At 41.9% G+C, this 25,519-nt stretch overlaps 1 protein-coding gene across 5 annotated transcripts in view; it reads right to left on the bottom strand.

Moving 5' to 3' along the window:
- The window catches only part of LOC143923962 (sodium channel protein type 2 subunit alpha-like), a 372,282-nt gene that overhangs the window by 193,400 nt on the left and 153,363 nt on the right, over positions 1-25,519 (bottom strand). For all 5 annotated transcript variants that reach the window (XM_077447919.1, XM_077447918.1, XM_077447920.1 and 2 more), the window contains 2 exons: positions 17,332-17,652; positions 7,252-7,369 (listed from right to left, as the gene is read on the bottom strand). In XM_077447919.1, the coding sequence (XP_077304045.1) occupies positions 7,252-7,369; positions 17,332-17,598 (385 nt within the window). In that variant the 5' untranslated portion in view covers positions 17,599-17,652. The remainder of the gene's footprint in view (positions 1-7,251; positions 7,370-17,331; positions 17,653-25,519) is intronic.

Raw genomic sequence — 25,519 nt, 5'->3', positions numbered from 1 at the left:
GTTTGGAGATACCTGACCACGACTCCTATATGAGTTTTTTTTGTTTTGTTTTTTACATTCCCATTCCAAAACCACGGACATTACTATTGGGTTGTTATAACAGCCTCCACTCTTCTGGGAAGGCTTTTTACAAAATTTTGGATTGTGTCTGTGGTCATTTCTGCCTATTCAACCAAAAGAGCATATGGATGAGACCTGGCATGCAGTCATGTTTGATAGAGTTGAGGACCAAGCGCTGTGCATTTATGTTCTTAGAGAGGCAAATACACAAGAAAAACCTAGGTTATTAATAGTACTCTATAGTTATTTGTACTTTTTACGTAGCGGATCATTAAATGGTGTACATCCTAATATTGCAGACAGATGATGATGGTACACCTTTATCGAAATATAGATATATAAATACACTATTCTGTCAAAAGTATTGGGACACCTGCCTTTACAGGCACATGAAATTTAATGGTATCCCAGTTTTAGTCAGTAGGGTTCAATATTGAGTTGGCCCACCCTTTGCAGCTATAACAGCTTCAATTCTTCTGGGAAAGCTGTGCACAAGGTTTAGGAATGTATCTATGGAAATGTTTGACCATTCTTCCAGAAGCGGATTTGTGAGGTCAGGCACTGACGTTGGACGAGAAAACCTGTTTTGCAGTCTTCGCTCTAATTCATCCCAAAGGTGTTCTATTGGGTTGAGGTCAGGACTCCGTGCAGGCCAGGCAAGTTCCTCCACCCCAAACTCTTTCATCCAAGTCTTTATGGACCTTGATTTGTGCGCTGTCATGTTGGACCAGGAAGGGGCCACCCCCAAACTGTTCCCAGAAAGCTGGGAGCATGAAATTGTCCAAAATGTCTTGGTATGCTGACGTCTTAAGAGTTCTCTACACTGGAGCTAAGGGGTCAAGCCCAACCCCTGAAAAACAATCCCACATCATAAGCCCTCCTCCACCAAATGATTTGAACCAGTGCACAAAGCAAGGTCCAGAAAGACATGAATGAGCGAGTTTGGGGTGGAGGAACTTGACTAGCCTGAAGAGTCGTGACCTTTAATCGATAGAACAACTTTGGTATGAATTAGAGCAAAGACTGTGAGCCAGGCCTTTTCATCCACATCAGTGTCTGACCTCACAAATGTGCTTCTGCAAGAATGGAAAAACATTCCCATAGACACCCTCCTAAACCTTGTACCTTGTACTATACTATATTATAGTATATTGCTATAGGTAGCATTAGGAGGATCTGGATAAGTTTTTCCTGCTTTTTAGTAACCTAAAAATAACACATCACACATACCTTTCCAGTGGAACTGGTACTATTATAACACCCTTCATTGGGTGCCTGAGGTGCTTCCTGTAAGTTATATTTGTACAGCCAGCACACACTGACATAAGATCTTGCTATTTATAAAGCCTGTGCATGGAAATTGTTCATTTATGTTATTCGGCTGTTAAGACTTAGTCACCTCTCTTTCAGATGGTTCTTTTGCCAAATGAGAACACAGAAAAAAATAGCTTTTTTATATTCTTGTTCATACTACAATGCTGCCTTCATGGGTTGTAATGCGTGCCATGAAAATGAAGACATGCTGCAATTTTTCTCAACACACCGGAGCTCACCTGACGTCAATGCTGGTCACCATGAATGCATGAAATGCATGCAAATCAACCCCCATGCACACACCACCCCATATACACCAGACACCAGCCTGCACACTAAATGGGCCATTTTATCACATAGGTTTTCATAAATGAGCCCTTATAGGTGCAGTTTACATTTATAGAGTATAGCAGTGTGCTCTACAACTGTGCATTGCATTCTGCTTGCTTCAGGACTCTGTAGAATGTGCAGTAAATCATTAATGACCCATTTACACTTCTGCAATGCAGCAAAATAACCTCATTTTGAATGATCCTCCATGCACTCTTTCAGCTGTCTATCAATCAGCATTGGAAACTGACAGCTATTTACCAGTGGCACCATACAACGCAATAGACTGTACACTTTGCCAGTGCAGTTGCACTCATTATACTCAGAGCTTAATGAGTGGCGAAGCTCTGCTGATTTCCATCCTCCAACCATGTGCATGCAAAAATGCTGTTTTTAAAATTTTCCTTGCACCTGATTGGGTATTCTTTACAAAGTAAACCTTCACCAAGCTCTGGGGAAAATAAGTTCAACTGCGCTTGCAAAGTGCACAGTCTATTTGCCTTTAGTAAATCCAGCCTATGGTGTCACTCCGACCCTCTGTACTATCTACATCTTGGGGTTGATTTACTAAAGGCAAATCCACTTTGCACTGTAAGTGCACTTGAAAGTGCAGTCGCTGTAGATCTGAGGGGAATATCTGAAATGAGGGGAAGCTCTGCTGATTTTTTCATCCAATCATGTGCAAGCTAAAATGCTGTTTTTTTATTTTCCTTGCATGTCCCCCTCAGATCTACAGCGACTTTACTCCCAAGTGCAAAGTGGATTTGCCTTTAGTAAATAACCCCCTAGTGTTCGGAAAGCCTGATTAGGAAATGCTTCCTTTGTGCTCTGATGCCGTCAAAGATGTTGATTGCATGAGATGGGCTGACCGACACCATGAATTGCCTGGTGTCAATGGTAAATGGCTGGCAGTTTCCAGTGCTGATTGCTGGACAAAAAGAACATGGACAGAAGTCAAACATGGTTTTATGCACTTATCATGGTACAAATGTCACAAGTCTGTTTAAAGTATAACTAAAGGCAAAACTTTTTTTTGTTTTTGTTTTGGATACAGTAGAGAGAGATTAGAACGCCTGTCAGTTTTTATTGCTGTATTTGCCCCTCACTATTCACCCTCTCTATTTATCCTGTTTACCATTAAAAGTATAAGAAAATCCCAAATTTTGAGTTCCCAGAAAAGTAATAGAGGGGACGTCTTCCAATGGGGATACGAGTTCCATTGACCTGGGGGTCCCCAAAGAATTCCCCTAATTTTGAAGGTATTTCTATTCACTTCCTGTTTGGCTATGGGTCAGGAAGTAAAGGGAAATCTCCGCAACTAGACACAGATGGGGTAAAAAGAAAAAATCTAACAGGGGATATAACCCTCCCTTGCTCTATTCAAAATTAAAAAAAGTTTTGCCCTATAGTTCTACGTTAATGTTCATATATGTATTCTAAACATAAACCTCCACTTTAAGGGCCAGTTCACACCAGATGCAGTGTCATGCAATTCCATGCAGTTCCATTTTTTCTGCACCAATACAGTCAGTTCCGGTCAGTTTCCGGTCAGTTTCTGCACCAGAAACTGACTGCATGGTGTGAACTAGAGCCATTGCAATACATAGAAAACAGTGTGCATGCATTTTTAGTGCAGAAAAGAAAGCGCACGGAGCTGAACGGAACTGCGTCTGGTGTAAACTGACCCTAAAACAGCTCTGGTCCCGTCTGTGACTATTTGCTCCACTTCCATTTGAAAACAGCATCTAGACTCAATGGTGGGGTTTAGTAATGCCCTTAGCTCAGAGCTTCTAGGCTTGCAATCCTGCTACAGAGCAAATAATTAATGGTGCATTAAGAGTCTGAGAGAGTAGTAAAAACCTGACTGGGTTAAAATGGGGGCAGCACAAGATAGATGGACTAGAACAGGGGTATGCAATTAGCGGACCTCCAGCTGTTGCAGAACTACAATTCCCATGAGGCATAGCAAAACTCTCAGAGCCACAAGCATGACACCCAGAGGCAAAGGCATGATGGGACTTGTAGTTTTGCAACAGCTGGAGATCCGCTAATTGCATATCCCTGGACTAGAATAACAAAAACGATGAATTCTACTTAGGAGGACTCCTTTGTGATTGGTGTAACAGGTGGGAGGAGCTTGGAACACAGATGCAAAGGTCTTTTTACCAGGGCTCCCAGGATATACCGAAACCACGGGGTGGTTTAATACACAAACATTTACCCGTGTTACCCATATCAGTCTCAGGTGGCTGGACCATTTAAACTTGCTGATAACTGATAGTAGTGAAATAATGTAATTCTGCAAGTATTGGGAATAACATAAAAGTGCACCCTGATCCAGGAACGCTAATCTCCACATTCTATATGACATCATTCTGCTTCAGGCCCAGAGGGTGATACATCACCTATCAAGGGTGCCGAATTCACACATCAAAAGAAAAAAAAAAATTCCACTTGCAATTTATACTGCACTATAATGAATTACTGCAAGACTTCTGACAAGTATCATCACAATGGAATATGTCAGCGTTTATATAAGCAGCTGTGTCAGCTTCTTGGCATAATGTGTGCCACGGCTTGTAAATCTTTGTTATATGGCAGCTCTGTACTGGAAAGAGCAGAATTGTATGTCACTTCAAGGGACTGTGTCATTTCATTTCCAGGTAGAATATAAAGTGATAGACTGAATCAAATCCTCACTTGGAGATGATTCAGAACCCAGCCTATTTTGGAATTGAAAAAGATAGGTAGTATATATAAATATATATCCTGCATGCAACACATTTGAATGGGCTCTCAACATACTTTGATACTCAAACAAAGTAGGCCCTGCGCATTGTTTTTGGCACAGGGCAACACAATGCACAGAGCTTAAGCACCATAGTGACCCATAACGCAGGTGGTTTGCAACGCACTGTAGACATGCATTGGGTGCAATTAACTTTGAATGTCAATCCACATAAATAGAATATTACTGTGCTTTGAGATAACACTTTATAATTCATATCATGACACACGTTATGGTGTGAACAAGCCTTGCATTTCCATAATGTTCTTAAAGCCCCATACACACACATCAGATTTTCTGCAGATTTTTGTCTTCAGATTTACCAAAGCCATGTAGTACATGGACCTGCCTGATTGCATACAAATTGAAACTCCTAAGGTTTGACTTCATATTATAGGGTTTTGGTAAATCTGGAGGAAACAATCAGCATAAAATCTGATAGTGTGTATGGGGCTTAACACCAGAAATAAGGCAAAGAATGGGTGTGCCATTACTATAAGCCAATGTTTGCATTGTACCATGAACCTATGGTGACATGTTACAGGCACTGGGGCTAGAGGAGGAGGGCATTTATGCAGACATACTGAATGCGAGTTTATAGTTACAACCTCTCCTGTGGGGAGATGCTCAACTAATAGACTGAATGTGTGTGTGCTTTGGGGGACGATGACACAGGGAGCCCCAAAGAAGGCTTTAGGGACCCATTTGCTTATTTGCAGTTTGTTAATGTGTGTTGTGTTAATGCACCCTGGCATGTCTAACAATCACACATGACCCTCTTTTTTTTTTTTAAATACAACATACACTATATTGCCAAAAGTATCGGGATACCTGCCTTTACACGCACACAAACTTTAATGGCATCCCAGTGTTAGTCCGTAGGGTTCAATATTGAGTTGGCCCACCCTTTGCAGCTATAACAGCTTCAACTCTTCTGGGAAGGCTGTCCACTGGACGAGAAGGTCTAGCTAGAAGTTTACGCTCAAATTCCTTCCAAAGGTGTTCTATTGGGTTGAGGTCAGGACTGTGTGCACGCCAGTCAAGTTCCTCCACCCCAAACTCACTCATCAATGTCTTTATGGACCTTTCTTAAGGCAGGCGTCCCAATACTTTTAGTAATATAGTGTATGTGCCTATGTATCACAGCACACTACAATGTATTTGAATTGCCTTAGAGCATTGAGGTACCTTTCTAAATGAATGGCACTCCAATTCAATAACAAATGTTAAGTGCATTACAGCACACAGCAGTAACAAGTATAATAACGCATGCATAACTGCAAAATGGATGTATGAATTTGGCCTTAATAGTGTTGTTGCCCCCCGGCTATATAAGAGGGCAAAGGTGTGTGCACAAGAAGGGTTTTTGGTGAGGGTCGTCTTTACATTAATTACAATTTGTTTTACTAAAAATAACTTAAACACTAAAAAGACTCCCTCTTCTGATTTAGGGATTACTGTATATTAATGTACGTCTGCTTGTGTGCCCTCATTCCCTGTGCAGTCCCAGGGGAGAGTTTTTAGGCCTGTACTGGGAGTCATAATTTCCATGGTATGGAAATATGGCTGTTCAAATTGGATCTAGTTCATAGAATGATGATGATGATGATGATGGTATTATGATGAATGATATACAATATACAATGTACATATACTAACTTTTACTATATATTTTACAGACATATTTCTATTGCTGCTTGAAGAAGCAGATTCAGCAATAAAATGCCAGTTACCTTGTATAAATAATCTTTGTTAACAATTAAATCTGATTTTTCTAATGGGGCCTACTGTATATAACATTTATATAATGTAAACTGTACAGAATATGGGTAAAGGCATAGAAATTTGCATGGACGGTTAGCGACTCTTGACTAATTTTTTTACAATTCTTATAATAAAAATTAAGAAAAAGTATGTTTCGTAAATTTTCTGATCAGCTCATGTAAAGTTATAATAACCTCAAACAATATCCTGTTTGGCCCTTGGCATCTTGGACACCTCTTTCCTTTTTTCTGTATATATATATATATATATATATATATATATATATATATATATATACAAAAGCCTGGTACACACTATTATGCCCTGTACACACGAGAGGATTTTCCGTCGGAAAAAAACTTGGATGGTTTTTCTGACTGAATTCCACTTAAGCTTGGCTTGCATACACACAGTCACACAAAAGTTCTCTGACATAATTTGCTCTCTGCTCACATCATTTGTAATAAAAAAAACATCTTTGCCATTCTGAAGCTTCCCTCCAACCACTTTGCATATTATTTTATATATACTGTGATTCTGTACTTGCCAAATATGCTGCAGAAATCTCCCTCCACTGAGCATGGCTGCAGCCATTTTAGCTGTGGGCAGCTGAAGCTGCTGCCTGTTCACTTCCTGCATTTACACATAGGCACACCTCCAGCTCTACTGTGGCTCTCATTGGCCCTCTTATGACTCACACCCTCCCTTCCTAGCACACTCACACAAGAGTTAGAAAGAGAGCAGTGCATGATGTCATAAGCCTAGGCTTTTTACCAGACAAGAAACAGGAAGTGGGCTGTATAAGGTATATACTGGTAGAAACAAAATGTTTTACTATCCAAAGTTAAAACAACAAGGGCAGAAGATTTAATAGATAAAAAATAGGAAAAAATGACTGAAGGTAAATTTCTAAGAATACAAGCAATTTTAAATTAAACATTTGATAAAAAAAGCACATTCTCATCATATATTAATATGTTTTGATAAAGGATATGAATGTACCAAAACTTTAATTGCTACTTTTCTAAGAGGGTTGAATGGGGTTAAAATGTACACGGCAGACGTGGCACTGAAACGGAAGATTGTCTTCCCTCTATTCAATACTATAAAAGTCTGTGAAAAAAAAAAAAAGAAGTAGTTAGTGAAAATGCAGTAACAAGTTTGTAACAAATGCTGACCTTGGCATTATGTCATATTTTTAAAATTACTAAAGTTAAAAATGCTAAAATGACAGGTAACTTTCAATAAACCCCCATAGCTTCAGCTGCAATAAGCCTCAATACAGCCCCTACTGCATGCTGTGTTTCCACCCGCTGTGACTACTATGCACTGTTGTGACACAGTGATTGGTGGGTAACATTACAGCATGCAAAGGGGGCGCAGACTTCTGAAACAACTGAAAGTATGTTGGATGTTGAAGATTCTTTGGCTTCTTCTTATGAGAACAAGGATAGAAGCAAGGCTAGCCATGCATACACTATATTGTCAAAAGCATTGTGATGCTGGTATTTACATGCAAATTAACTTTAATGGCATCCCAGTCTTAGGCCGTAGAGTTCAATATTGAGTTGGACCACCCTTTGCAGCTATAACAGCTTCAACTCTTCTAGGAAAGCTGTCCACAAGGTTTAGAGTGTGTCTATGGGAATGTCTGACTATTCTTCCAGAAGCACAGAAACACATTTGTGAGGTCAGGCACTGATGTTGGACAAGAAGGCCCGGCTCACAGTTTCCACTGTAATTCATCCCATAGGTGTTCTATCGGGTTGGGGTAAGGACAGTCAAGTTCATCCACCCCAAACTTGCTCATCCATGTCTTTATGGACTTTGCTTTGTGCACTGGTCCAAATCATTTGGTGGAGGGGGGATTATGGTGTAGGGTTGTTTTTCAGGGGTTGGGCTTGGCCCCTTAGTTACAGCGAAGGGAACTCTTAAGGTGTCAGCTTACCAAGACATTTTGGATAATTTCATAGTCCCAACTCTGTGGGAACAGTTTGAGGATGACCCCTTCCTGTTCCAATAAATCTTGCTTTGTGCACTGGTACCTAGTCATGTTGGAACAGAAAGGGGCCCCCCCAAACTGTTCCCGCAAAGTAAGGAGCATGAAATTGTCCAAAATGTCTTGGTATGCTGACGTCCTAAAAAGTTCTCTTCACTGGAACTTAGGGGCCAAGCCCAACCCCTGAAAAACAACCCCACACAATAATCTCCCCTCCACCAAACGATATGGACCAGTGCACAAACAAGGTCCATAAAGACATGGATGAGGGAGTTGGGTGGCGGAACTTGACTGACCTGCATAGAGTCCTGACCTCAACCTGAAAGAACTCCTTTGGGATGAATTAGAGCGGAGACTGTGAGCCAGGTCTTCTTATTCAACATCAGTAACCGACCTCACAAAGGTGCTTCTGGAAGAATGGTCAAAAATTCCCATAGACACACTCCTAAACCTTGTGGACAGCCTTCCCAGAAGAGTTGAAGCTGTTATACAGCAAAGGGTGGGCCAAATCCTATGGACTAAGACTGGGATGCCATTGTGCATGTAAAGGCAGGTGTCCTAATACTTTTGCCAAAATAGTGTACTTTGTTTTCTCTTGTTCATTCCCCATTCAAGCTAAACAGCCAGGATGGAGAAATTTCCAAGACAGTGACTGTGCCTGACTGGATGAAGACACTGTTCAGCCAACAATTCTTCAACTGTCTCCTTTAATTTTTCAATCCACTTTCCTTGAGACAGTTGGTGCCGACAGGACCACTCATGGCTTGAATTCTGAACTATGTATAGTGAGATTTATTACTGAAGAGTCATTTATCTTAAAAAAGTGTCAACAGAGCAGATTTAAAGGTCATTCATGCTCCCCGCGTGTTAATTTAAATTGCTTCTCTTCAACAACATGGGCCAAGTGCTCATAATGTGGGCCAAACTGCATGCGCCAACTACCAACAATTGTGGGATAAATGAGCCCCATATAAACATTAGGCACTGGTTTCAGCGTCTATACACCACATACTGCATATTTGAATAGTGCAAGTTAGCCCAATAGTGATCAGCTCTGGCCCTCCATGCCACCTAAAAAACATAAACTTAATTTGCGCATAGTATAAAATAATATCATAAATGAGAGGCTGCAGGACTTAGAAAACAATCTGGATACAAGACGTGCTAAATTAACGATAGAGAATAAAGTGCGCTTCCCCTTTAAGAATGATGCGAACACTGACCGCAATACATAATATACATCATATACATCATATCAATAAACAATAGTGAATACAACAATAATGGATGAACCATAAAAGTCCCAATAATAAAAAAGAGTCCCAAAGAAGTGCATAAGTTTTCACCTCTGCCAGGAAGACAATCTTCAATACTTAATAAAGGAAACCTCTACTTTTATTATAATGTAATATGACATACAGTATACAATTGCTACACAAAGTAATTTTGTAATAGAATATTATTAAGCATTAGCTTTCAATTTCAATATGCAGACAGCCAAAATGTTTTAAAATGGAATAATAAATGTCTCCTTGCAGCCATGCTGTACCAAGCACCCCAGATATCTAATTTCTTGCTCATGCAACTGTCTCTTACTGTCTTTTTTTTCCGAACAGTTTTTTTTTCTCGTATTCCAACACTGGGACAAACTGTGAAGCAGACAGACTCCTTCACTAAGCACTCCTATTTCTTTCGGTTAAAGAAAATTAGGGAATGGGCCTGTTTATTAACCTCCCTGGTGGTATGATTATTTCAGATTTTAGGTGCTGAAAGCGGTACCATTATTTTGCATGAAAATTTGGCGTTTTATATTGTAGGCCTGTAATTCTTAGAAATAATTCACTTAAAGTGGAGGGCCACCCTGAAAAAAAAAATACATTAAAAATTTGAAAAAAATCTTAAAAAAAAAAAAATTTAAACATTTTTTTTTTTTTTACTTACCAGAAATGCCTGTTGCTAGGCACATTATCCTAATCTGCCTCTTCCTCCTCCGCGGAGATCTTCTGTCTTCTATCCTCCGTGCAGCGTCTTTTGGGTAATGGGTCGCGCTGTGTTCTGGGAACTGTGTGTCCCAGAACACAGCGCGCCCCATTCACAAAGCGCTGCGTGTCTCGCGCATGCGCAGTAGGAAACGGGCAGTGAAGCCGCAAGGCTCCACTGCCTGTTTCCCTTAGAAGGAATGGCGGCGCCGGGACCCGAGACCAAGGGACGGGTCAGCCTCGGGCGGCCGACATCGCGGGCGCCCTGGACAGATAAGTGTGCTTATTAAAAGTCAGCAGCTACAGTGTTTGCAGCTGCTGACTTTAATTTTTTTTTTTTTTAAACCGGCCCTCCTCTTTAAATCCATCCAAACAAGAGTCTAATAGACATCCCGGGTATGATAACATTTTAAATATGAAATCATAAATTATAATATATATATATATATATATATATATATATATATATATATAAAATAAAATAAATAACTATAAATAATTATAACAAATAATAATATAATAATAAATACAAATTGCACAGGTTTATTTATCACTTATACTCATATTTATTTTTATCTTTATTATTTTATATATATATATTTCTTTTTTTTTTTTTTTTTACTGTAATTTTTGGTATTTTGCACATTTTTGATCTCTTGCAATTTTTGCACATTTTTTGCATCCTTGCACACTCATCCTTTCTATGCAATTTTTGCAAATTTGGTGTGGACTTTACTTAGTATCCAACTATTCCAGCGAATCGGACTGAGACACCTGTTATACTTGTTTGGAGATTCCTAATATGGATTGATTGCACCATACTTAATGAGGACTGAACAAATTATATAGAGCTAGTTAAGTGTGAAGTTATACTGAGTTACATAGCTCAATTATTGTCCTTTTAACTTTACTGCTTCGCTTTATAATTTCGAAATGGTTATGTCTAATTATGTATCAATGATGTGATATACCTCACCAATTCATACTATCCCTACTACATATTACCCTCATAGATCTAGTAGGTGTATATAGATAATAGGGGGTTCATTTGGATCATACCCTGTGATTATCACTATACACCTAAGCTACATATAAGTACAGAGAATCTTTCCAGTTGCTTTGGACTATATAGTTCGGTTTATTGTACTTCTTATACTGTGGAGGACTCTGCGATTTTTTTTCCCGTCTTCCACGAGGTATAGGTTCAACATAGCAGATAGACCTCAGATCACCTTATATAATAAGGGTGTACCCTATAGCATATATTTTTGAGGTAGCGCCTGGGTCCCTATTCCTATCTATATATCAGCAATAATATAATAATAATAACAATTATTCAATAATGTAATCAAATCAAAAACACTGAAATGTGCTGAGTTGCAGAATTGTCGCTGTCATTACTTTTAGTGTTTGATGACGAATTTCCCCACAAATTACTATCGCTCAATTCTGCGAGTGATTCTAATTTATTATCGCTGTTTTCTAGCTGGTCTATAATCACTTTTGATGTGAACGGACATTTTTTGGTTGCTATGGATAATCTCCAGTTTCCTGGCATAAAGAACAGTATTTACTGTATAATATAAAACTGCATGCAGGACACAGGACAAACCACTAGGGACAAAGGGGATGTGTAATTATTTGATACAGTACTGTAATCTGTAAGATTACAGTATACTGTATCTATACTGTGTTTTTTGCTTTTTGAATTTGGTGCCGAACTCCGTCCCCGTGCCTCGCAACGCTCGCAGGGAACGGAGCTCGGCACTGTGACAGATTGAGCGAGACACGGCGGCTCGCTGATCACAGCGGGGAGACATCGCTGGATCCAGGGGACAGGGTAAGTAACCCCCTCCATGGATCCAGCGATGCAATCCCGAGTCTGACTCGGAAATACCGCTTATGGTAATTAAATCTCACCCCGAGCCCGACTCCGGAATACTGCCAGGGAGGTTAAATACAGAGTAGAAGCAGGGACGGTGCTTAGCAAGGTCAGGTTCCAGACAAGGAAGGATAGCTCAAAGAAGAATCCTTCTTCACTTCAGACACTCCGGTAAGCAGTGCGGAGGCGTAGAGCCAGTGCAGATTACAGAAAAATGCTCTGCCTTTATAAAGAAGGGATCCCACCATTCATAACGGAAGCGTATTATCTGGAATGCTTTTATGTGTAGCAGTGTTGCCAACCTACCAGATTAAAATTTACTGACACAACACTCAAAATTTTCTGGTAAAGCCAAGTTTTTTATTGGCATTTCCAAAAGTTACAAAATTACAGTTGTAAGTGCTAATTTCAGTATTTAGGCTACAAAAAAGTACAATATGCAATTAGCAATGTGATTTAAGGTAGATGTTAAGGCAAAAAAGCATATTTCTTATTTTATTCTCAATATAGTAAGTGGCTCAGGGACAGAACACTCTCCATGCCAGGCGTTCCTCTCAGTCCCCTCCAGTCCAAACAGCATTGACAGTCCCGCTCCTGGCTTGCCCTGCTCCTGTCCCGCAGACCCACACATGAGGCTCTGGTCGCTCCACTTGGCTCCCTTGCACCATGACATCACACAACACACTCAAGCACCATCTCCGCCAGACCCTCCCCCCCCACCGGTACCACCTGAACACACTGTTGCAGGCACTTGGATGGTCCTGGCCGGCTCCGGACCCGAGCTGCGCATGCCCAGTTCTGGGCCGAGCGTCACAGTCATATTTTTTTACTGGCAACCTTTTCCTCTTACTGGCATTTACTGGCAGGAAAAAAGTGCCCGTTTTTTACTGGCTGCCAGTAAAAATACTGATGGTTGGTAACACTGATGGGTAGTGAAGGACATTTTATAAGTATGCACAATGTGTGCACCCATTTCTTCCCAATCGGTGGCAGCTGGTGCTTTTTATTTTGGGGGTCGGCAAACAATCCACCCTGCCCCGGTTGGGTCACGGACGGCACCCCTCCCCCGTCAGTCAGTCAGGGCCCCGCACTTACCCCATCTCGCAGGCAGGATGGTGGGCAGCTTTTCTCCCCTGCATCTCCACCCTCCTCTCCTTTGTGCGACGTGTCTCTCCTCCCTCCTCCTTCCAGCCAATCCAATCAGCTTTCCATTCGGCCAATCGAGTGACAGGTCTCATGACCCACTTCCTGATTGGTCGGGAGGAGAAACAGTGTTACAATAGTGAATATTCACTATTTGTTCGCTATTGTCACACAACTAGGTGGGCTTCAGGCGCACTGGGGCGCCCCTAATGGATGGGCCACCTTTGCTCCCAATACAAAGTACCTAGGTCCCCAATTACAAATTTACTAACAGACTTATCTGTTTGGATTTCATACCACTTCTCATAACTCAATCTTTCCAAAATTTGGCTCAAACTTTCCTCGCCCCTGTGCCATCCTCCCCCCACTTTTGCACGGAGATCAATACACAGCTATCAGTCCAGAGTCCAGGTTATCCCGGACTCTGACCTCTCCTTGCAGCCCCACATCCAATCACTGTCTTAATCTTGCCACCCTACCCTCAGTAATATTTCCAAAAAACCTTCTGTTTAACCAATGACACCAACAAGCTACCAATTCCCTCCCTTGTTATCTCTCATCTCATCTGCTGCAATTCCTAGTTGGTCTACCTGTGCACAGGCTACCCCTTCTTCAGTCTTTCATGATTGCTTTTTTGAAACTCTTCCACCTCACCAAATGCTAAGCAGGGCTGTTTTTCAGATTTCACGGGGGCCCTATACCGCCTACCTGACTGCCAAAAAAAACCATCAAAATAATATTTTCCCTAAAAATACACAAAGATCATCATTAGCGGACACAAACCTAGCATAACTTACAACATTCCTGACAAATTTAAAAGATAAAACTGTATTAAGTAATAAAGTTCTGTGTGTAAATGAGGTCTTGGGGCTCATTCACATAGGTGCTGTGGCCTGTACAGTGTGAGTCAGTGTTTTTTTTTTTTTTCTAAATGTTGCTACTGCTGTGTGCAGGCAGCCTACCGGTATGTTACGCTATGAGGACGCAGCAGCTGTACAAACACAGCCTCAGGTCCTAATTTGAAAGGTGTGTGGATGCAGGGGTATGGCCAAACAGTGCTTGCTGCATCCTCATTGAGTGTGCTTATTCACACTGTATGAGCCAGATAACCGTGTGAATGACCACTTAATTTTTACACATTTTTTGGACAAATTTAAAAAATATATATATTTTTACAAATTGTTATTTTTTAAATTTAAATTTTTTTTTTACATTTGTTTTTTTTTTTACAACTTTGTTAGAGGGTCTTGGGTAAAATATAATTCCCAGACATCTAAGGCCGCGTACACACGGACGGACTGTCTGACGGACTTGGTCCGCTGAAACGTGTTTCAGCGGACAGTCCGCTCGTGTGTGGGCTTCAGCGGACTTTTTCAGCGGACAGTCTGGCGGACTAAGTCTTTCGGAATTTCCGTAATATTGTCCGTCCAACTTTGGTTTCAGCGGACAGTCCGCTCGTGAGTAGGCAAGTTGGACGGACTAAGTATGGCGCATGCTCAGAAAGGATTTACACGGCCGAAGGTTGCATTGCAGTGTATTGGACGTTGTATTTCTAGTCCCGTCGTACGTGCTGTACACGTCATCACGCAAGCTTTCAACGGACTGTCTGTTCATCGTGTGTGGTCAAGTCCGTTCATGCAAAAGTAGGACGGACTGTCTGTCGGATTGTCTGACGGACTTAGTTGGCCAGACAGTCCGCCCGTGTGTACGCGGCCTTAGACATTGAGGACACATATTCTTCAATTCTCTTCTCTTCAGCCTCAGCTGCACTGCAGATGAATGAACAGGAGACAGAGACACCTGTTCATTCATAAAAATAAAATTAACAGCAAAGCACCAAAAGACATACAATATATAGCGCTCACTCCAATAGGAGAGATCTCAGCTAGTGCTATATAGATAAAGAAAAATCTACAAGTACTTTAGTAATAAGCACTGCTAAAGGGTGACTCAAACAATACAAATCAGTCAATAAACCATTCATTTAAAACATTAAATAGAAGAGTAGGTAGCCCATTTGCTAAACATTTAAACTATCACTAGAAGGTATGGTCCAAATGTGGAGGGGAAGCTCCAGCTACCTGTATATCAAAACACAAGAATTGGAGGAGAGACCACGCAAGCCCATAGTGTTGTAAAAGGACATTTCACACAGGCGAGCCAACCGGGCCCACCTGTTTGTTTCTCTTTTTCTGTTTTTCAGGTGGACCATTCATTGTCCTCTATGGAGTGTGGATGTGTCTGTTTACACAGGGGGTCAGTTTACATCCGACCGCTTACAGAGGAGAGTGGGCTGTATCTGGGCCAACTCTGCATAAGTGGAGCAGACACGGACCTGTCACCTGTCTTCCGCCCCGTGTGAAAGGGGCATACAAAGTAAAAAGCTTTATTAGTGCCATTAGTGCCAATAGTTGTATTCACATACCAGAGAATACGCAGAGTACTGCAGCAAGGCAGATGAACCTATGCTGGGGCTTCAAACCTAGGAGGGAGTGGAGGGGAGGGGGAAAGGATCAGTGGACAGCCTCTAGACTGCTGTCATACACTCAACTAGGTGGAACATGAAACAGCCACCGGGATTCTCTACTCCAACCGGAACGAGCACTCAAGTTTAAGTTATCATAGCAATCTACTCACAGGACTTCTTCTTCTTCAGCTGTAAGTGGAGCATCCTGGCGGCTGTTTCATGTTCTGCCCAGCTGAGTGTATGACAGCGGTCTGGAGGCTGTCCTCTGATCCTCTCTCCCCCTGGGGTCGGAGTTTGGAGCCCCAGCACTGACTCAACTGTCTTGTTGCAGTGCTTTGCTTATACTCTTGTATTGGCAGCCATGATGCTACGTGTCCACCAACATTTTCCGTCAATCCCTTCACTGCCTTCTGATTACCCAATGCATACAATTCTAAAAATTTAATTATACAGCCAATCACATCCTGCCCTGAGCTACATAACTAACCTCATCTCAAAATATCACATAAACCGTCCTCTGAACTCCTCCCAGGACCTCCTGCTCTCTAGGTTTGCACTACAGTCCACTTCACATGGTTTCCTATGGAACACGTTCTATGGTGCAAATCTGCAGAAAGCACTAAAAATGCATAGGTGTGAATCCAGTCTCAGGCCGCGTACACACGGGCGGATTGTCTGTCCAACTTAGTCCGCTGAACCGTGTTTCAGCGGAAAATCCGCTCGTGTGTGGGCTTCAGCGGACTTTTTCAGCGGACTGTCTGACGAACAAAGTCTTACGGAATTTCCGTAATTTTGTCCGTTCAAACTTGGTTTTGTCCGTCCAAACTTGGTTTCAGCGGACAGTCCGCTCGTGTGTAGGCAAGTTGGACGGACTAAGTATGGCGCATGCTCAGAAAGGATTTACACGGCCGAAGGTTGCATTGCAGTGTATAGGACGTCGTTTTTCTAGTCCCGTCGTACGTGCTGTACACGTCATCACGCACGCTTTCAGCGGACTGTCTGCTCATCGTGTGTGGTCAAGTCCGTTCATTCAAATTTTGAACGGACTGTCTGTCGGATTGTCTGACGAACTTAGTTGGGCAGACAATCCGCCCGTGTGTACGCGGCCTTAGACTAGATTCACACCTATGCAGTTGTAGTGCATTTTGCAGATTTGCACTACAGTTTATTTAACATTGATTCCTATGGAACACGTTCTGTAGTGGAAATCTGCAAAATGCAAAAAGTACAATAAATACATAGGTGTGAATCCAGCCTTATACAGGAAAAATGCAACAGGTTCTACTTTTTGTTGACTACACTGGAAGGCACTGCACCGGTGTGAACTAGGGTTACTGGAATACATGGAAAACACTGTGTATATGTTTTTGATGCCGTTTACAAAATGTACTGGACTCAATCTGTTGTGAACCAGCTATAAATCCAAAAAGGACGACCAAGCAGTTGTTTTCACTATCAGCAGATCCAAATATATAATTTCCTTTGCAATAATACATTACAAACATTTCTCTACAGATGCAATAACATATACAATCTTGATGATTTACCTTGAAAGTGAATCCTAATGACAAGAAACTGCACTACATATGGTTAGGCAGAACTTACTTTCTGATTCATATAATATGGGTCTAGGTCCTCCAGTGGCTCTGATGCCATTCCAGGTGGTATGTCGCCATATATAAATGGCAGACTTTTGCCCGCTTCCAAGTCACTGCTTGGCTTGGGGCCATTTTCGTCGTCGTCAAGTTTGTGCTCTTGTTTGGGTTTCTTTGCTTTTTCCTCTGTGATGCGTTTCTCGATAGCTTCGAGGGATTCCCTGGTGAAAAAGCGGATGCTGTCGGGTCCTGGTGGTACAAGTCGTGCCTGCGCCATCTTTTCATCCTGCAACTTTTAAATTTACTGCTTGGCTCCTTTCATAATGGAATTCTGAAATGATTGAGAAAGAAACTCAATATTAGTCAAGTCAGACAACCTACACATGGAATTAGGTATAGGGCTAGCAGAAAATAAAACTTCACTCATGTAAGAAGAACGCAAGCCAGGAAAATACACACTTCTTATTCATTCATTCATTTTTGGAATTGGAAGCGAAGTATTCTGACTACATTGGCCAGAGAACCCAGGAAACTCCATTTCTTTCTGGAAGATCCCAACAGACAGCATTAAAAACTGCAAAGTTTCTGGCTCTTCCATAGTTCAAAACAAAAACAAAAATAGTTTTCATTGCAATTTTACTTTAAAGAGTCACCCCAGTTTTGTTGAGAAAAGAAAACATTCCCCTCTGGGTGATCAATGTACATTGCTGGGTATTTAACAAACTTTGTTGCAATTTCTTACCTGTTTCTGCTCTCAAGATTATCTTTAATTATCTCAATGTACAGAGTGAATCAGAATGGAACTTACTTCTGCATTGTTAGGCCTCATGCACACAGGACTTTTTGCAAACATGCCTAAAAGCCTTTCCTCCTGGCGGCAGCATTTTGGCAGAAAAAAAAGCCTAATGCTTGTAAGAATGTCTAAAGCTTTTACAAGTGTTTAGGCACATTTACAGCCATCAAGAGTTTGGGCGTGATTTAATTTCTATGGGCAAAATAATAATGTATTCTGGCCATGGAAATTAATTAACACTCAGGTGCTAAAGGCACCTAGCATTAAAGGGGTTGTAACGGTATTATTTTTATTTTTTTTAAATAACAAACATGTTATACTTACCTCCACTGTGCAGCTCATTTTGCACAGAGTGGCCCCGAACCTGGTCTTCTGGTATCCCTCGGTGGCAGTCTCCGCTCCCCCCCCCCCCACAAGGACTTCTCACGTTCATGCGAGGTCCCTCGCATGGTGAGAAGTGCTTGCGGGGGCGCTCCCATGATACAGCCAGCGGCCATAGCCGCTCACTTTATCACTCGGCCCCGCCCCCCGCGCACTCGGTCATTGGATGTGGCTGACAGCAGCGCGAGCCAATAGCTGCGCTGCTTTCAATTCATCCACTGTAACCAATCAGCGGCCAGGCTGATTGGCGAAGAGGATGTCGGGTGTGAGCGCGGAACTTTCGAGGGGTCAGGTAAGTAAAACAGGGGATGGGGGCGCCGGCACTGTCTGATGTTTTTTCCCCTTAATGCATAGAATGCATTAAGGAGAAAACATTTTTACCTTTACAACCCCTTTAATGCATGTTTAACCACTTAAGGACTGAGTCTCTTTCTAAGATTTGTTTACAAGTTAAACTTAGAACCCCCAAACATTATAAAAAAAAAATTCTAACACCCTAGAGAATAAAATACAATCATTCTAGCTCTGGACCTCCTCTGTAACTTAAAACAGGCAAACTGTAGATTTTTTTAAACATCGCCTATGGAAATTTTTATGGGTAAAGTTTGTCGCCATTCCACGAGTGGGCGCAATTTTGAAGCGTCACATGTTGGGTATCAATTTACTCGGCATAACATTCTCTTTCACAATATAAAAAAAAATGGGCTAACTTTACTTTTATCTTATTTTATAATTCAAAAAAGTGTATTTTTTCCAACTACGGTGTGACAGAAAGTATTGCAACGACCGCCATTTTATTCTCTAGGGTGTTACAAAAAAACCCAATATATAATGTTTGGGGGTTCTAAGTAATCGCTAACTGCAAAGTCTACTTGCCTTTAGTAATCAACCGCATAGGGTAACATGCAGGGGAGTTTAGGGCAGGAAAAAAAAGCTTGACGCCTCTAGAAGCAGCTGCAAAAACATCCAGTGTGCATGAGGTCTTAATTAGCTGATAAAATGTAGGTGTTCTAATGAGGAAAATTCAGGGTCTGCATTCCTTTAATTAACCCTTTGGGAGTATCTCACCCAAAATGAAATTTCTGTAACAGAGGATGTCTAAAAACCAACTTGTATCTTAGGGCAGACTTCTGCGAAAAATCAGTGTACCAATTACATAAGTAGGAAAAATACATACATATGGAATGCCTCCAGGTTGTCAAATTGCATTGGATTTTACAGAACAGAAAGTGGCATTACCCTTTAAGGGATAGGGTTTAGGGGGTTAATTGTGAGTTAGGTGTTAAGGGCTAATTTTAAGAATTAGGCCAAGGGATAAGTCAAGGTTAAGGCTCCTTTCACAAATACGGACCATTCATTTTATCAGTTCAGTCACGTCAAAACGGATGAAGTATTCATGAATTTTTCATCAGTTTTTCATCAGTGATCATCGGTTTTTTATACATTTTTCATCAGTGCTCATCAGTTTTTTTTTACATCCACTATCAATGCAAAAACCGATCCATTTTTTCTTGACGGATGAAAAATAGAGCTTTCATCCTTTAAAAAAAAAAAGGATGTTGATGGAAGTGGATGAAAACGGATGCAACTAGATGATCATCCATTGCCATCCGTTTTTCCATAGGAATGCATTGATGTCTGTTTTTAATCCGTCAACGGATGAACGAAAAATGGACGAACAATGGTGTGAAAGGGGCCACTACTGATTTTCACATTAACCTATTTACATTTGTGCCAAGCAACTCACAGTCCATATGCAACATAGTTGCAGTGAGTCTCAAATGGCTGTCAATCAATTAGATGAGAAAAGGAAGGATCAAAGGTGTGGTTTGCAATCCCTAGGATTTGGGGCTGTGTTGGTCAGGGACAGTTGGCCAGGAGCATGCACACAAGGGTGGCTCTATAAAGTAATGGAGCCACCCTAAAACAGGAAACCTGTGATGGTCACCCAAGGACCGGCTCAATGAAAAAGATTTTAAAGAAGATGAAGCAGCAGACAACGTAATGTTCAGGGTTTAAGTTTTAGCATAAAGGTGATGGTTCAAATTAGAACTTTAACCAATACTTTGTAGGCAGTTTATCACAACCTATTCGATCATTAATCAAATAGACTAAAGTAGAGGCAATATTTAGATGGGCGGATTCTCCCCAGCATTGTATATCACAATTTTATAAAGCTTTGCTGTCTTTTCAAGAGACTGGATATCCAGCGTATCTAACTCGTTGGGACCTACAATCCAGTCTTGATAATACACAAAGAGACAAGATTCTGATACCTTCTCACGTTACCTCCCTTTCTTCCAGAATAGAGGAAATTAACTATAAATTGCTTGTTAGGTGGTACTATACACCTGTTAAGTTGCATACAATGTTCTCTTCTAATCCTCCACTATGCTGGTGAGAATGTGGAGGCTATGCTACTCAAGGTCATATCTGGTGGTCATGCCCTTTTATTCAAAAATATTGGCAGACAGTTATTAATATGGCATCTATAATGCAAAAAATACATAATCCAGTTCAGGGGCGGACTGACAACTCATGGGGCCCCCGAGCAATAGGAGATTATGGGGCCCCCAGGCAATCAGAGATTATGGGGCCACACAGTATACACAAACACACACACACAGTATACAATCATACAGTATACACAGACATGTTTCTATTGGCTGAGAAGGTACTGGAGAGGGGGGGGGGGGGCAGCTATAATCTCTGGATTTTTAGACCAAAAAGATGTCGGTAAGGGACATTTCAGAGACAGATGTAAAAAAAACAAAATTTTTACATACTGTCCCTGGTTTTACTTAGGCTGGCAACCCTGATGGGGCCCCATAGCGGCATGGGGCCCTCGGGCAGTTTGATCCTTGGGTTATTCTATTTCACCTTATTTCACAATCAATATATAGATATAAAAACTCAATAACCCCGCATATGCTAAACATGGCAAAATCCTTTTTTTTTAACCAATTTCTCTTTATTAAGTTTTTTAAACACAGATTTACAGTGGCTTTCACAAGTCAGAAAAACCATCATCTCATACATATATAATAAAAACAAAGCCATATACAACACTCAAATTACCACAGGCTTTCCTACATAGCTATCCCCCAGCCCCCCTCCCCAACCCTCCCCCCCCCCACTTTGAGCACTCGCTGTTTGCCCCAGCCACCTCGATCATGGTTGGCTGGTTGGGAGATCATGGTCGCCATGAAGATCAAAAAAAGGTAGAGGAGTAGCACCCACAGAAAAATCCACCAAAAGGGGGTGCAAAGGTGGAAAGCCCCCCCCCCCCACAACCACAAACCAAACTAGCAGATTCTGAGTCTATCCTTCGGCAACCCCACTCAAGGGGTAACCCATATCACTCAGCCAGGGGTTCCATAATGCCCTAAATATTTCTTTAAATTATTTTGCTTTATGAACATCGCTCATTCACACCAAATTGTGGAGTTAATTGCATTTGCCCATGCTTCCAATACAGAAGGGTTTTTAGCTTGCCAGTTTATTGCTATTAACCGCCTAGCCTGGTACAGGCACCTTAGTATAGACGTCCATGTTAGGGAATGAATTCTACCCTCCTCTAGGATCCCCAATAAGCAAACCTTGGCTTCTGGTTTCAAAGTAGTCTTAAAAGTCCTGTTTATTCTCTGTACAATTTCTATCCAATACCTGTACAATTTTGGGCATTTCCACACCATATGAAGAAGGTCACCTGGTGCCCCACATCTGGGGCAATCATCCCTGGGTTTCCTACCCATTTTCCACATCTTATGGGGGGTATAATATGCTCTATGTATAAGAAACAAGTGAGACATTCGCTGTGATGGAGATATAGAAACCAAACTTCCCTGTTCAAGTGTCTCGTCCCATTGCTTCTGGGTTATCGGCCCTATATCCCCTACCCATCCACGCCTGCTCTTATCGGGTCCCTCCCCCTTCAAGGTTTTATCCCTAAGTTTTATGTAAAGCCTAGAAATCTGGCCCTTTACCTGCCTTCGATCAATAAGGCCCTGGAACAAGGAAGTTTCGGTCCTTTCAATAACTAGTGACCCATACTGTGCTAGAATTCCATGCCTCAATTGCAGGTATTTATAAAACGTCTTGTTGGAGATACTAAATTCTTGCCTAAGGTCTTCAAAGGATTTCATAAGATTCCCTTCATATAGTTGCACTAGCCTACTAATCCCCTGCCTCTCCCATTCCAAGGATCTATCTATGCTGCTTAATTCAGCCAGATTTCTATTGTACCATAAAGGGGTATAATCGGTCACTCCCACATAACCCATAAGTTGCTTTACTGTCCGCCACACCTTCCTCACTAGTGCATTAGTAGGGCACCTATGAGCAAATGAGTCAGCTTCCAGAACTTCAACCAATGATTTATGCGGTGCATTATCAGTCATCAATTTATGATTTGGGCACCCTCCACTTTGAAGCCCAGCCCCAGCTAAATGCTGGAGTTGAGCTGACAAAAAATATGATCTCAAATGTGGTATCGCCATTCCTCCCCTCTTGACCGGGAGCTGCAACTTCTGTAGCCTAATCCGAGCTTGCCCCTTCTTCCATACTAGATCGCGAAATAGCGATTCCAATTTCTTGAACCACTTTTGGTTGATCCAAATTGGAGAGTTGTGCAAGATATATAAAATTTGTGGCTGCCAGATCATTTTAATTAAGTTGCAGCGCCCCGCCGTGGAGAGAGGGAGACAACACCAGTTGTTAACCTTCTGTTTCAATTTTGTCAACAGTGGTACCAGATTCTCCTTGACATACTGATTTACTTCTCCAGTGAACCAGACACCCAGGTACTTCAGCTTAGACACCACCTCTAGACACATAATTGTAGGTGGAGATAAATCCCCAGGTCTGGTCAACGGCAGGAGTGCTGATTTATTCCAATTGATTACCAGACCCGACTGTTGCCCAAACTCCCCCATCATCTGTACCACATTATTCAAGGTAGAGTTCATATCCCTGATAAAGAACAGAACATCGTCCGCAAACAAAGCGATTTTATCTTCCCCCATCCACGTCGGAATCCCTGGATGTCCGGACGCGATCTCGTCAGGACAGCTAGGGGTTCCATAGCCAGTACAAACAGGAGGGGGGACAACGGACATCCTTGTCTCGTCCCCCTCTCCAGCTGGAACGCTTCAGAAAATACAGTTCCCATTTTAACTTTTGCCCTAGGTCTATTATACAGCAGCTTTACCCATTGGATAAATAAAGGGCCAAAACCAAAGCGCTCCAACACCCCCCATAGGTAGCCCCATTCCAGGCTATCAAAGGCCTTAGTGGCGTCTAGAGCTAATATAGCTCCAGGTCCATCATTGTCCCTAGGTATTTGTATATTAAGAAAAACTCTCCTTATGTTGGTGCTGGTTGACCTGCCCGGGATAAACCCAGACTCGTCTGGGTGTATCAGTTTATGGATACAGTTGTTTAGGCGAGTCGCTAGGGCCTTGGCTAGTATTTTTACATCGGAGCATAACAAAGATATTGGCCAATATGACGAGACTTCCTGATGGTCCTTCCCCTCCTTAAGTATTAAAGTGATATTTGCCTCCAGCATGGAAGTGGGAAGTTCACCCACCTCCAATGCCTGGTTTAGCGTTGCCAGGAGTTCCGGCAACAGCACTTCGCCATAACGTTTATAAATTTCTATTGGTAGCCCGTCAGGGCCTGGGGATTTATGGTTGGGCATTTCAACCACTGCGTTTTTTAACTCTTCTAGCGTGAGTGGTAATTCAAGACTCATTTTATCATGTTCTGATAGAGTTGGAATTGCTGTTTGGTGTAAAAAATCAACAGAATAGCCCTGTATAGTGGATTTATATAAGTTTTTATAATAGTCGCTGAGTACCTTCATGATCACAGAGGGATTGGAGACAAGGTCACCATTCGGCGTTTTGATCGTTTGTATCGCTGTCGAAGACCTATTAGTTTGAACCAAAAGGGAGAGAGCACGACCCACCCTCTCCCCCTCGCCAAAATAATGTTGGCATTGAAATATACGTCTATTCTCCGCCTTCTTCAAGAGTGCCATTTTATATACCTGTTGGCTTTCCTGCCATGCCTTCTGCCTATCTAGCGATGGATCCTCTATATACGCTCGCTCCGCCTGGGTAACATCGTTTCTTATTAAGCTCTCCTAAACTAGAGTTTCCCTCTTAATTGTCGCAATTTGCTGTATTAATATACCTCTAATATAGGCCTTCAAGGAGTCCCAAACTATTCCAGATGTCGCTGAGCCCCTATTGTTTTGGAGAAATTCCCCAATCCTATCCATTAGATGACTAGATCTTCCAATGAGTTCCAGCCAACCTGGATTTACCCTCCACTCCCCAGGGCCCATTCTATCTCCCGCGCTCAGAGTAGTAGACAGGGGGGAATGATCTGAAATCCCCCTTACACCGTACTCTATATCCTGTACTAGCCCCGATGCCTCCTCGTTCCCAAGGACCATATCTATTCTTGATAGGGTATGATGGGTATTAGAGAGGCAGGAATACTGTCTCTCCTGGGGGTGTCGCATTCGCCAAAGATCACTCAGTCCTATTTCTAATAAGAACCCCTGCAGTCGACCTATTTTATTCCCATCCGGGCAAGGGAATCTATCCAGACTACTATCCAGTGTTTCATTAAAGTCCCCTAGTATTACCCACGGGATACCTAATTTATCCAGGCTGAACGCAAATAATTTATACATAACCTCCAGCTTGAAAGGAGGAGGTATGTAAATATTAGCTAAAATATAATGTTGCCTACCAATCAAACAGTACAGAAAGACAAACCTACCCTGCTCATCGATTAAGGACTCCTTACATAAAAAATCTGTACCCCTCCTTACTAAGACACTCACTCCCCTAGAGTAGGAGGAGTGGAAGGAATGGTAGTATGCCTGAAACTTCCGATTGTTTAACTGCCAAGCTGTATTTGGGCTTAGATGCGTCTCCTGTAGAAAAAGCAGACCAGGTCCCCTTCCCTCTGTTTCTAGCATAACCGCCGCTCTCTTGTTTAGATCTCC

This window comes from Lithobates pipiens, unplaced genomic scaffold (genome assembly GCF_037356315.1).
Source record: "Lithobates pipiens isolate NorthernLeopardFrog02 unplaced genomic scaffold, aLitPip1_a1.2 Scaffold_22, whole genome shotgun sequence".
NCBI classification, from domain to species: Eukaryota; Metazoa; Chordata; class Amphibia; order Anura; family Ranidae; genus Lithobates; species Lithobates pipiens.
The sequence above is the reverse complement of the archived record's forward strand: the minus strand, read 5'-3'. Positions and strand labels throughout refer to the sequence as shown.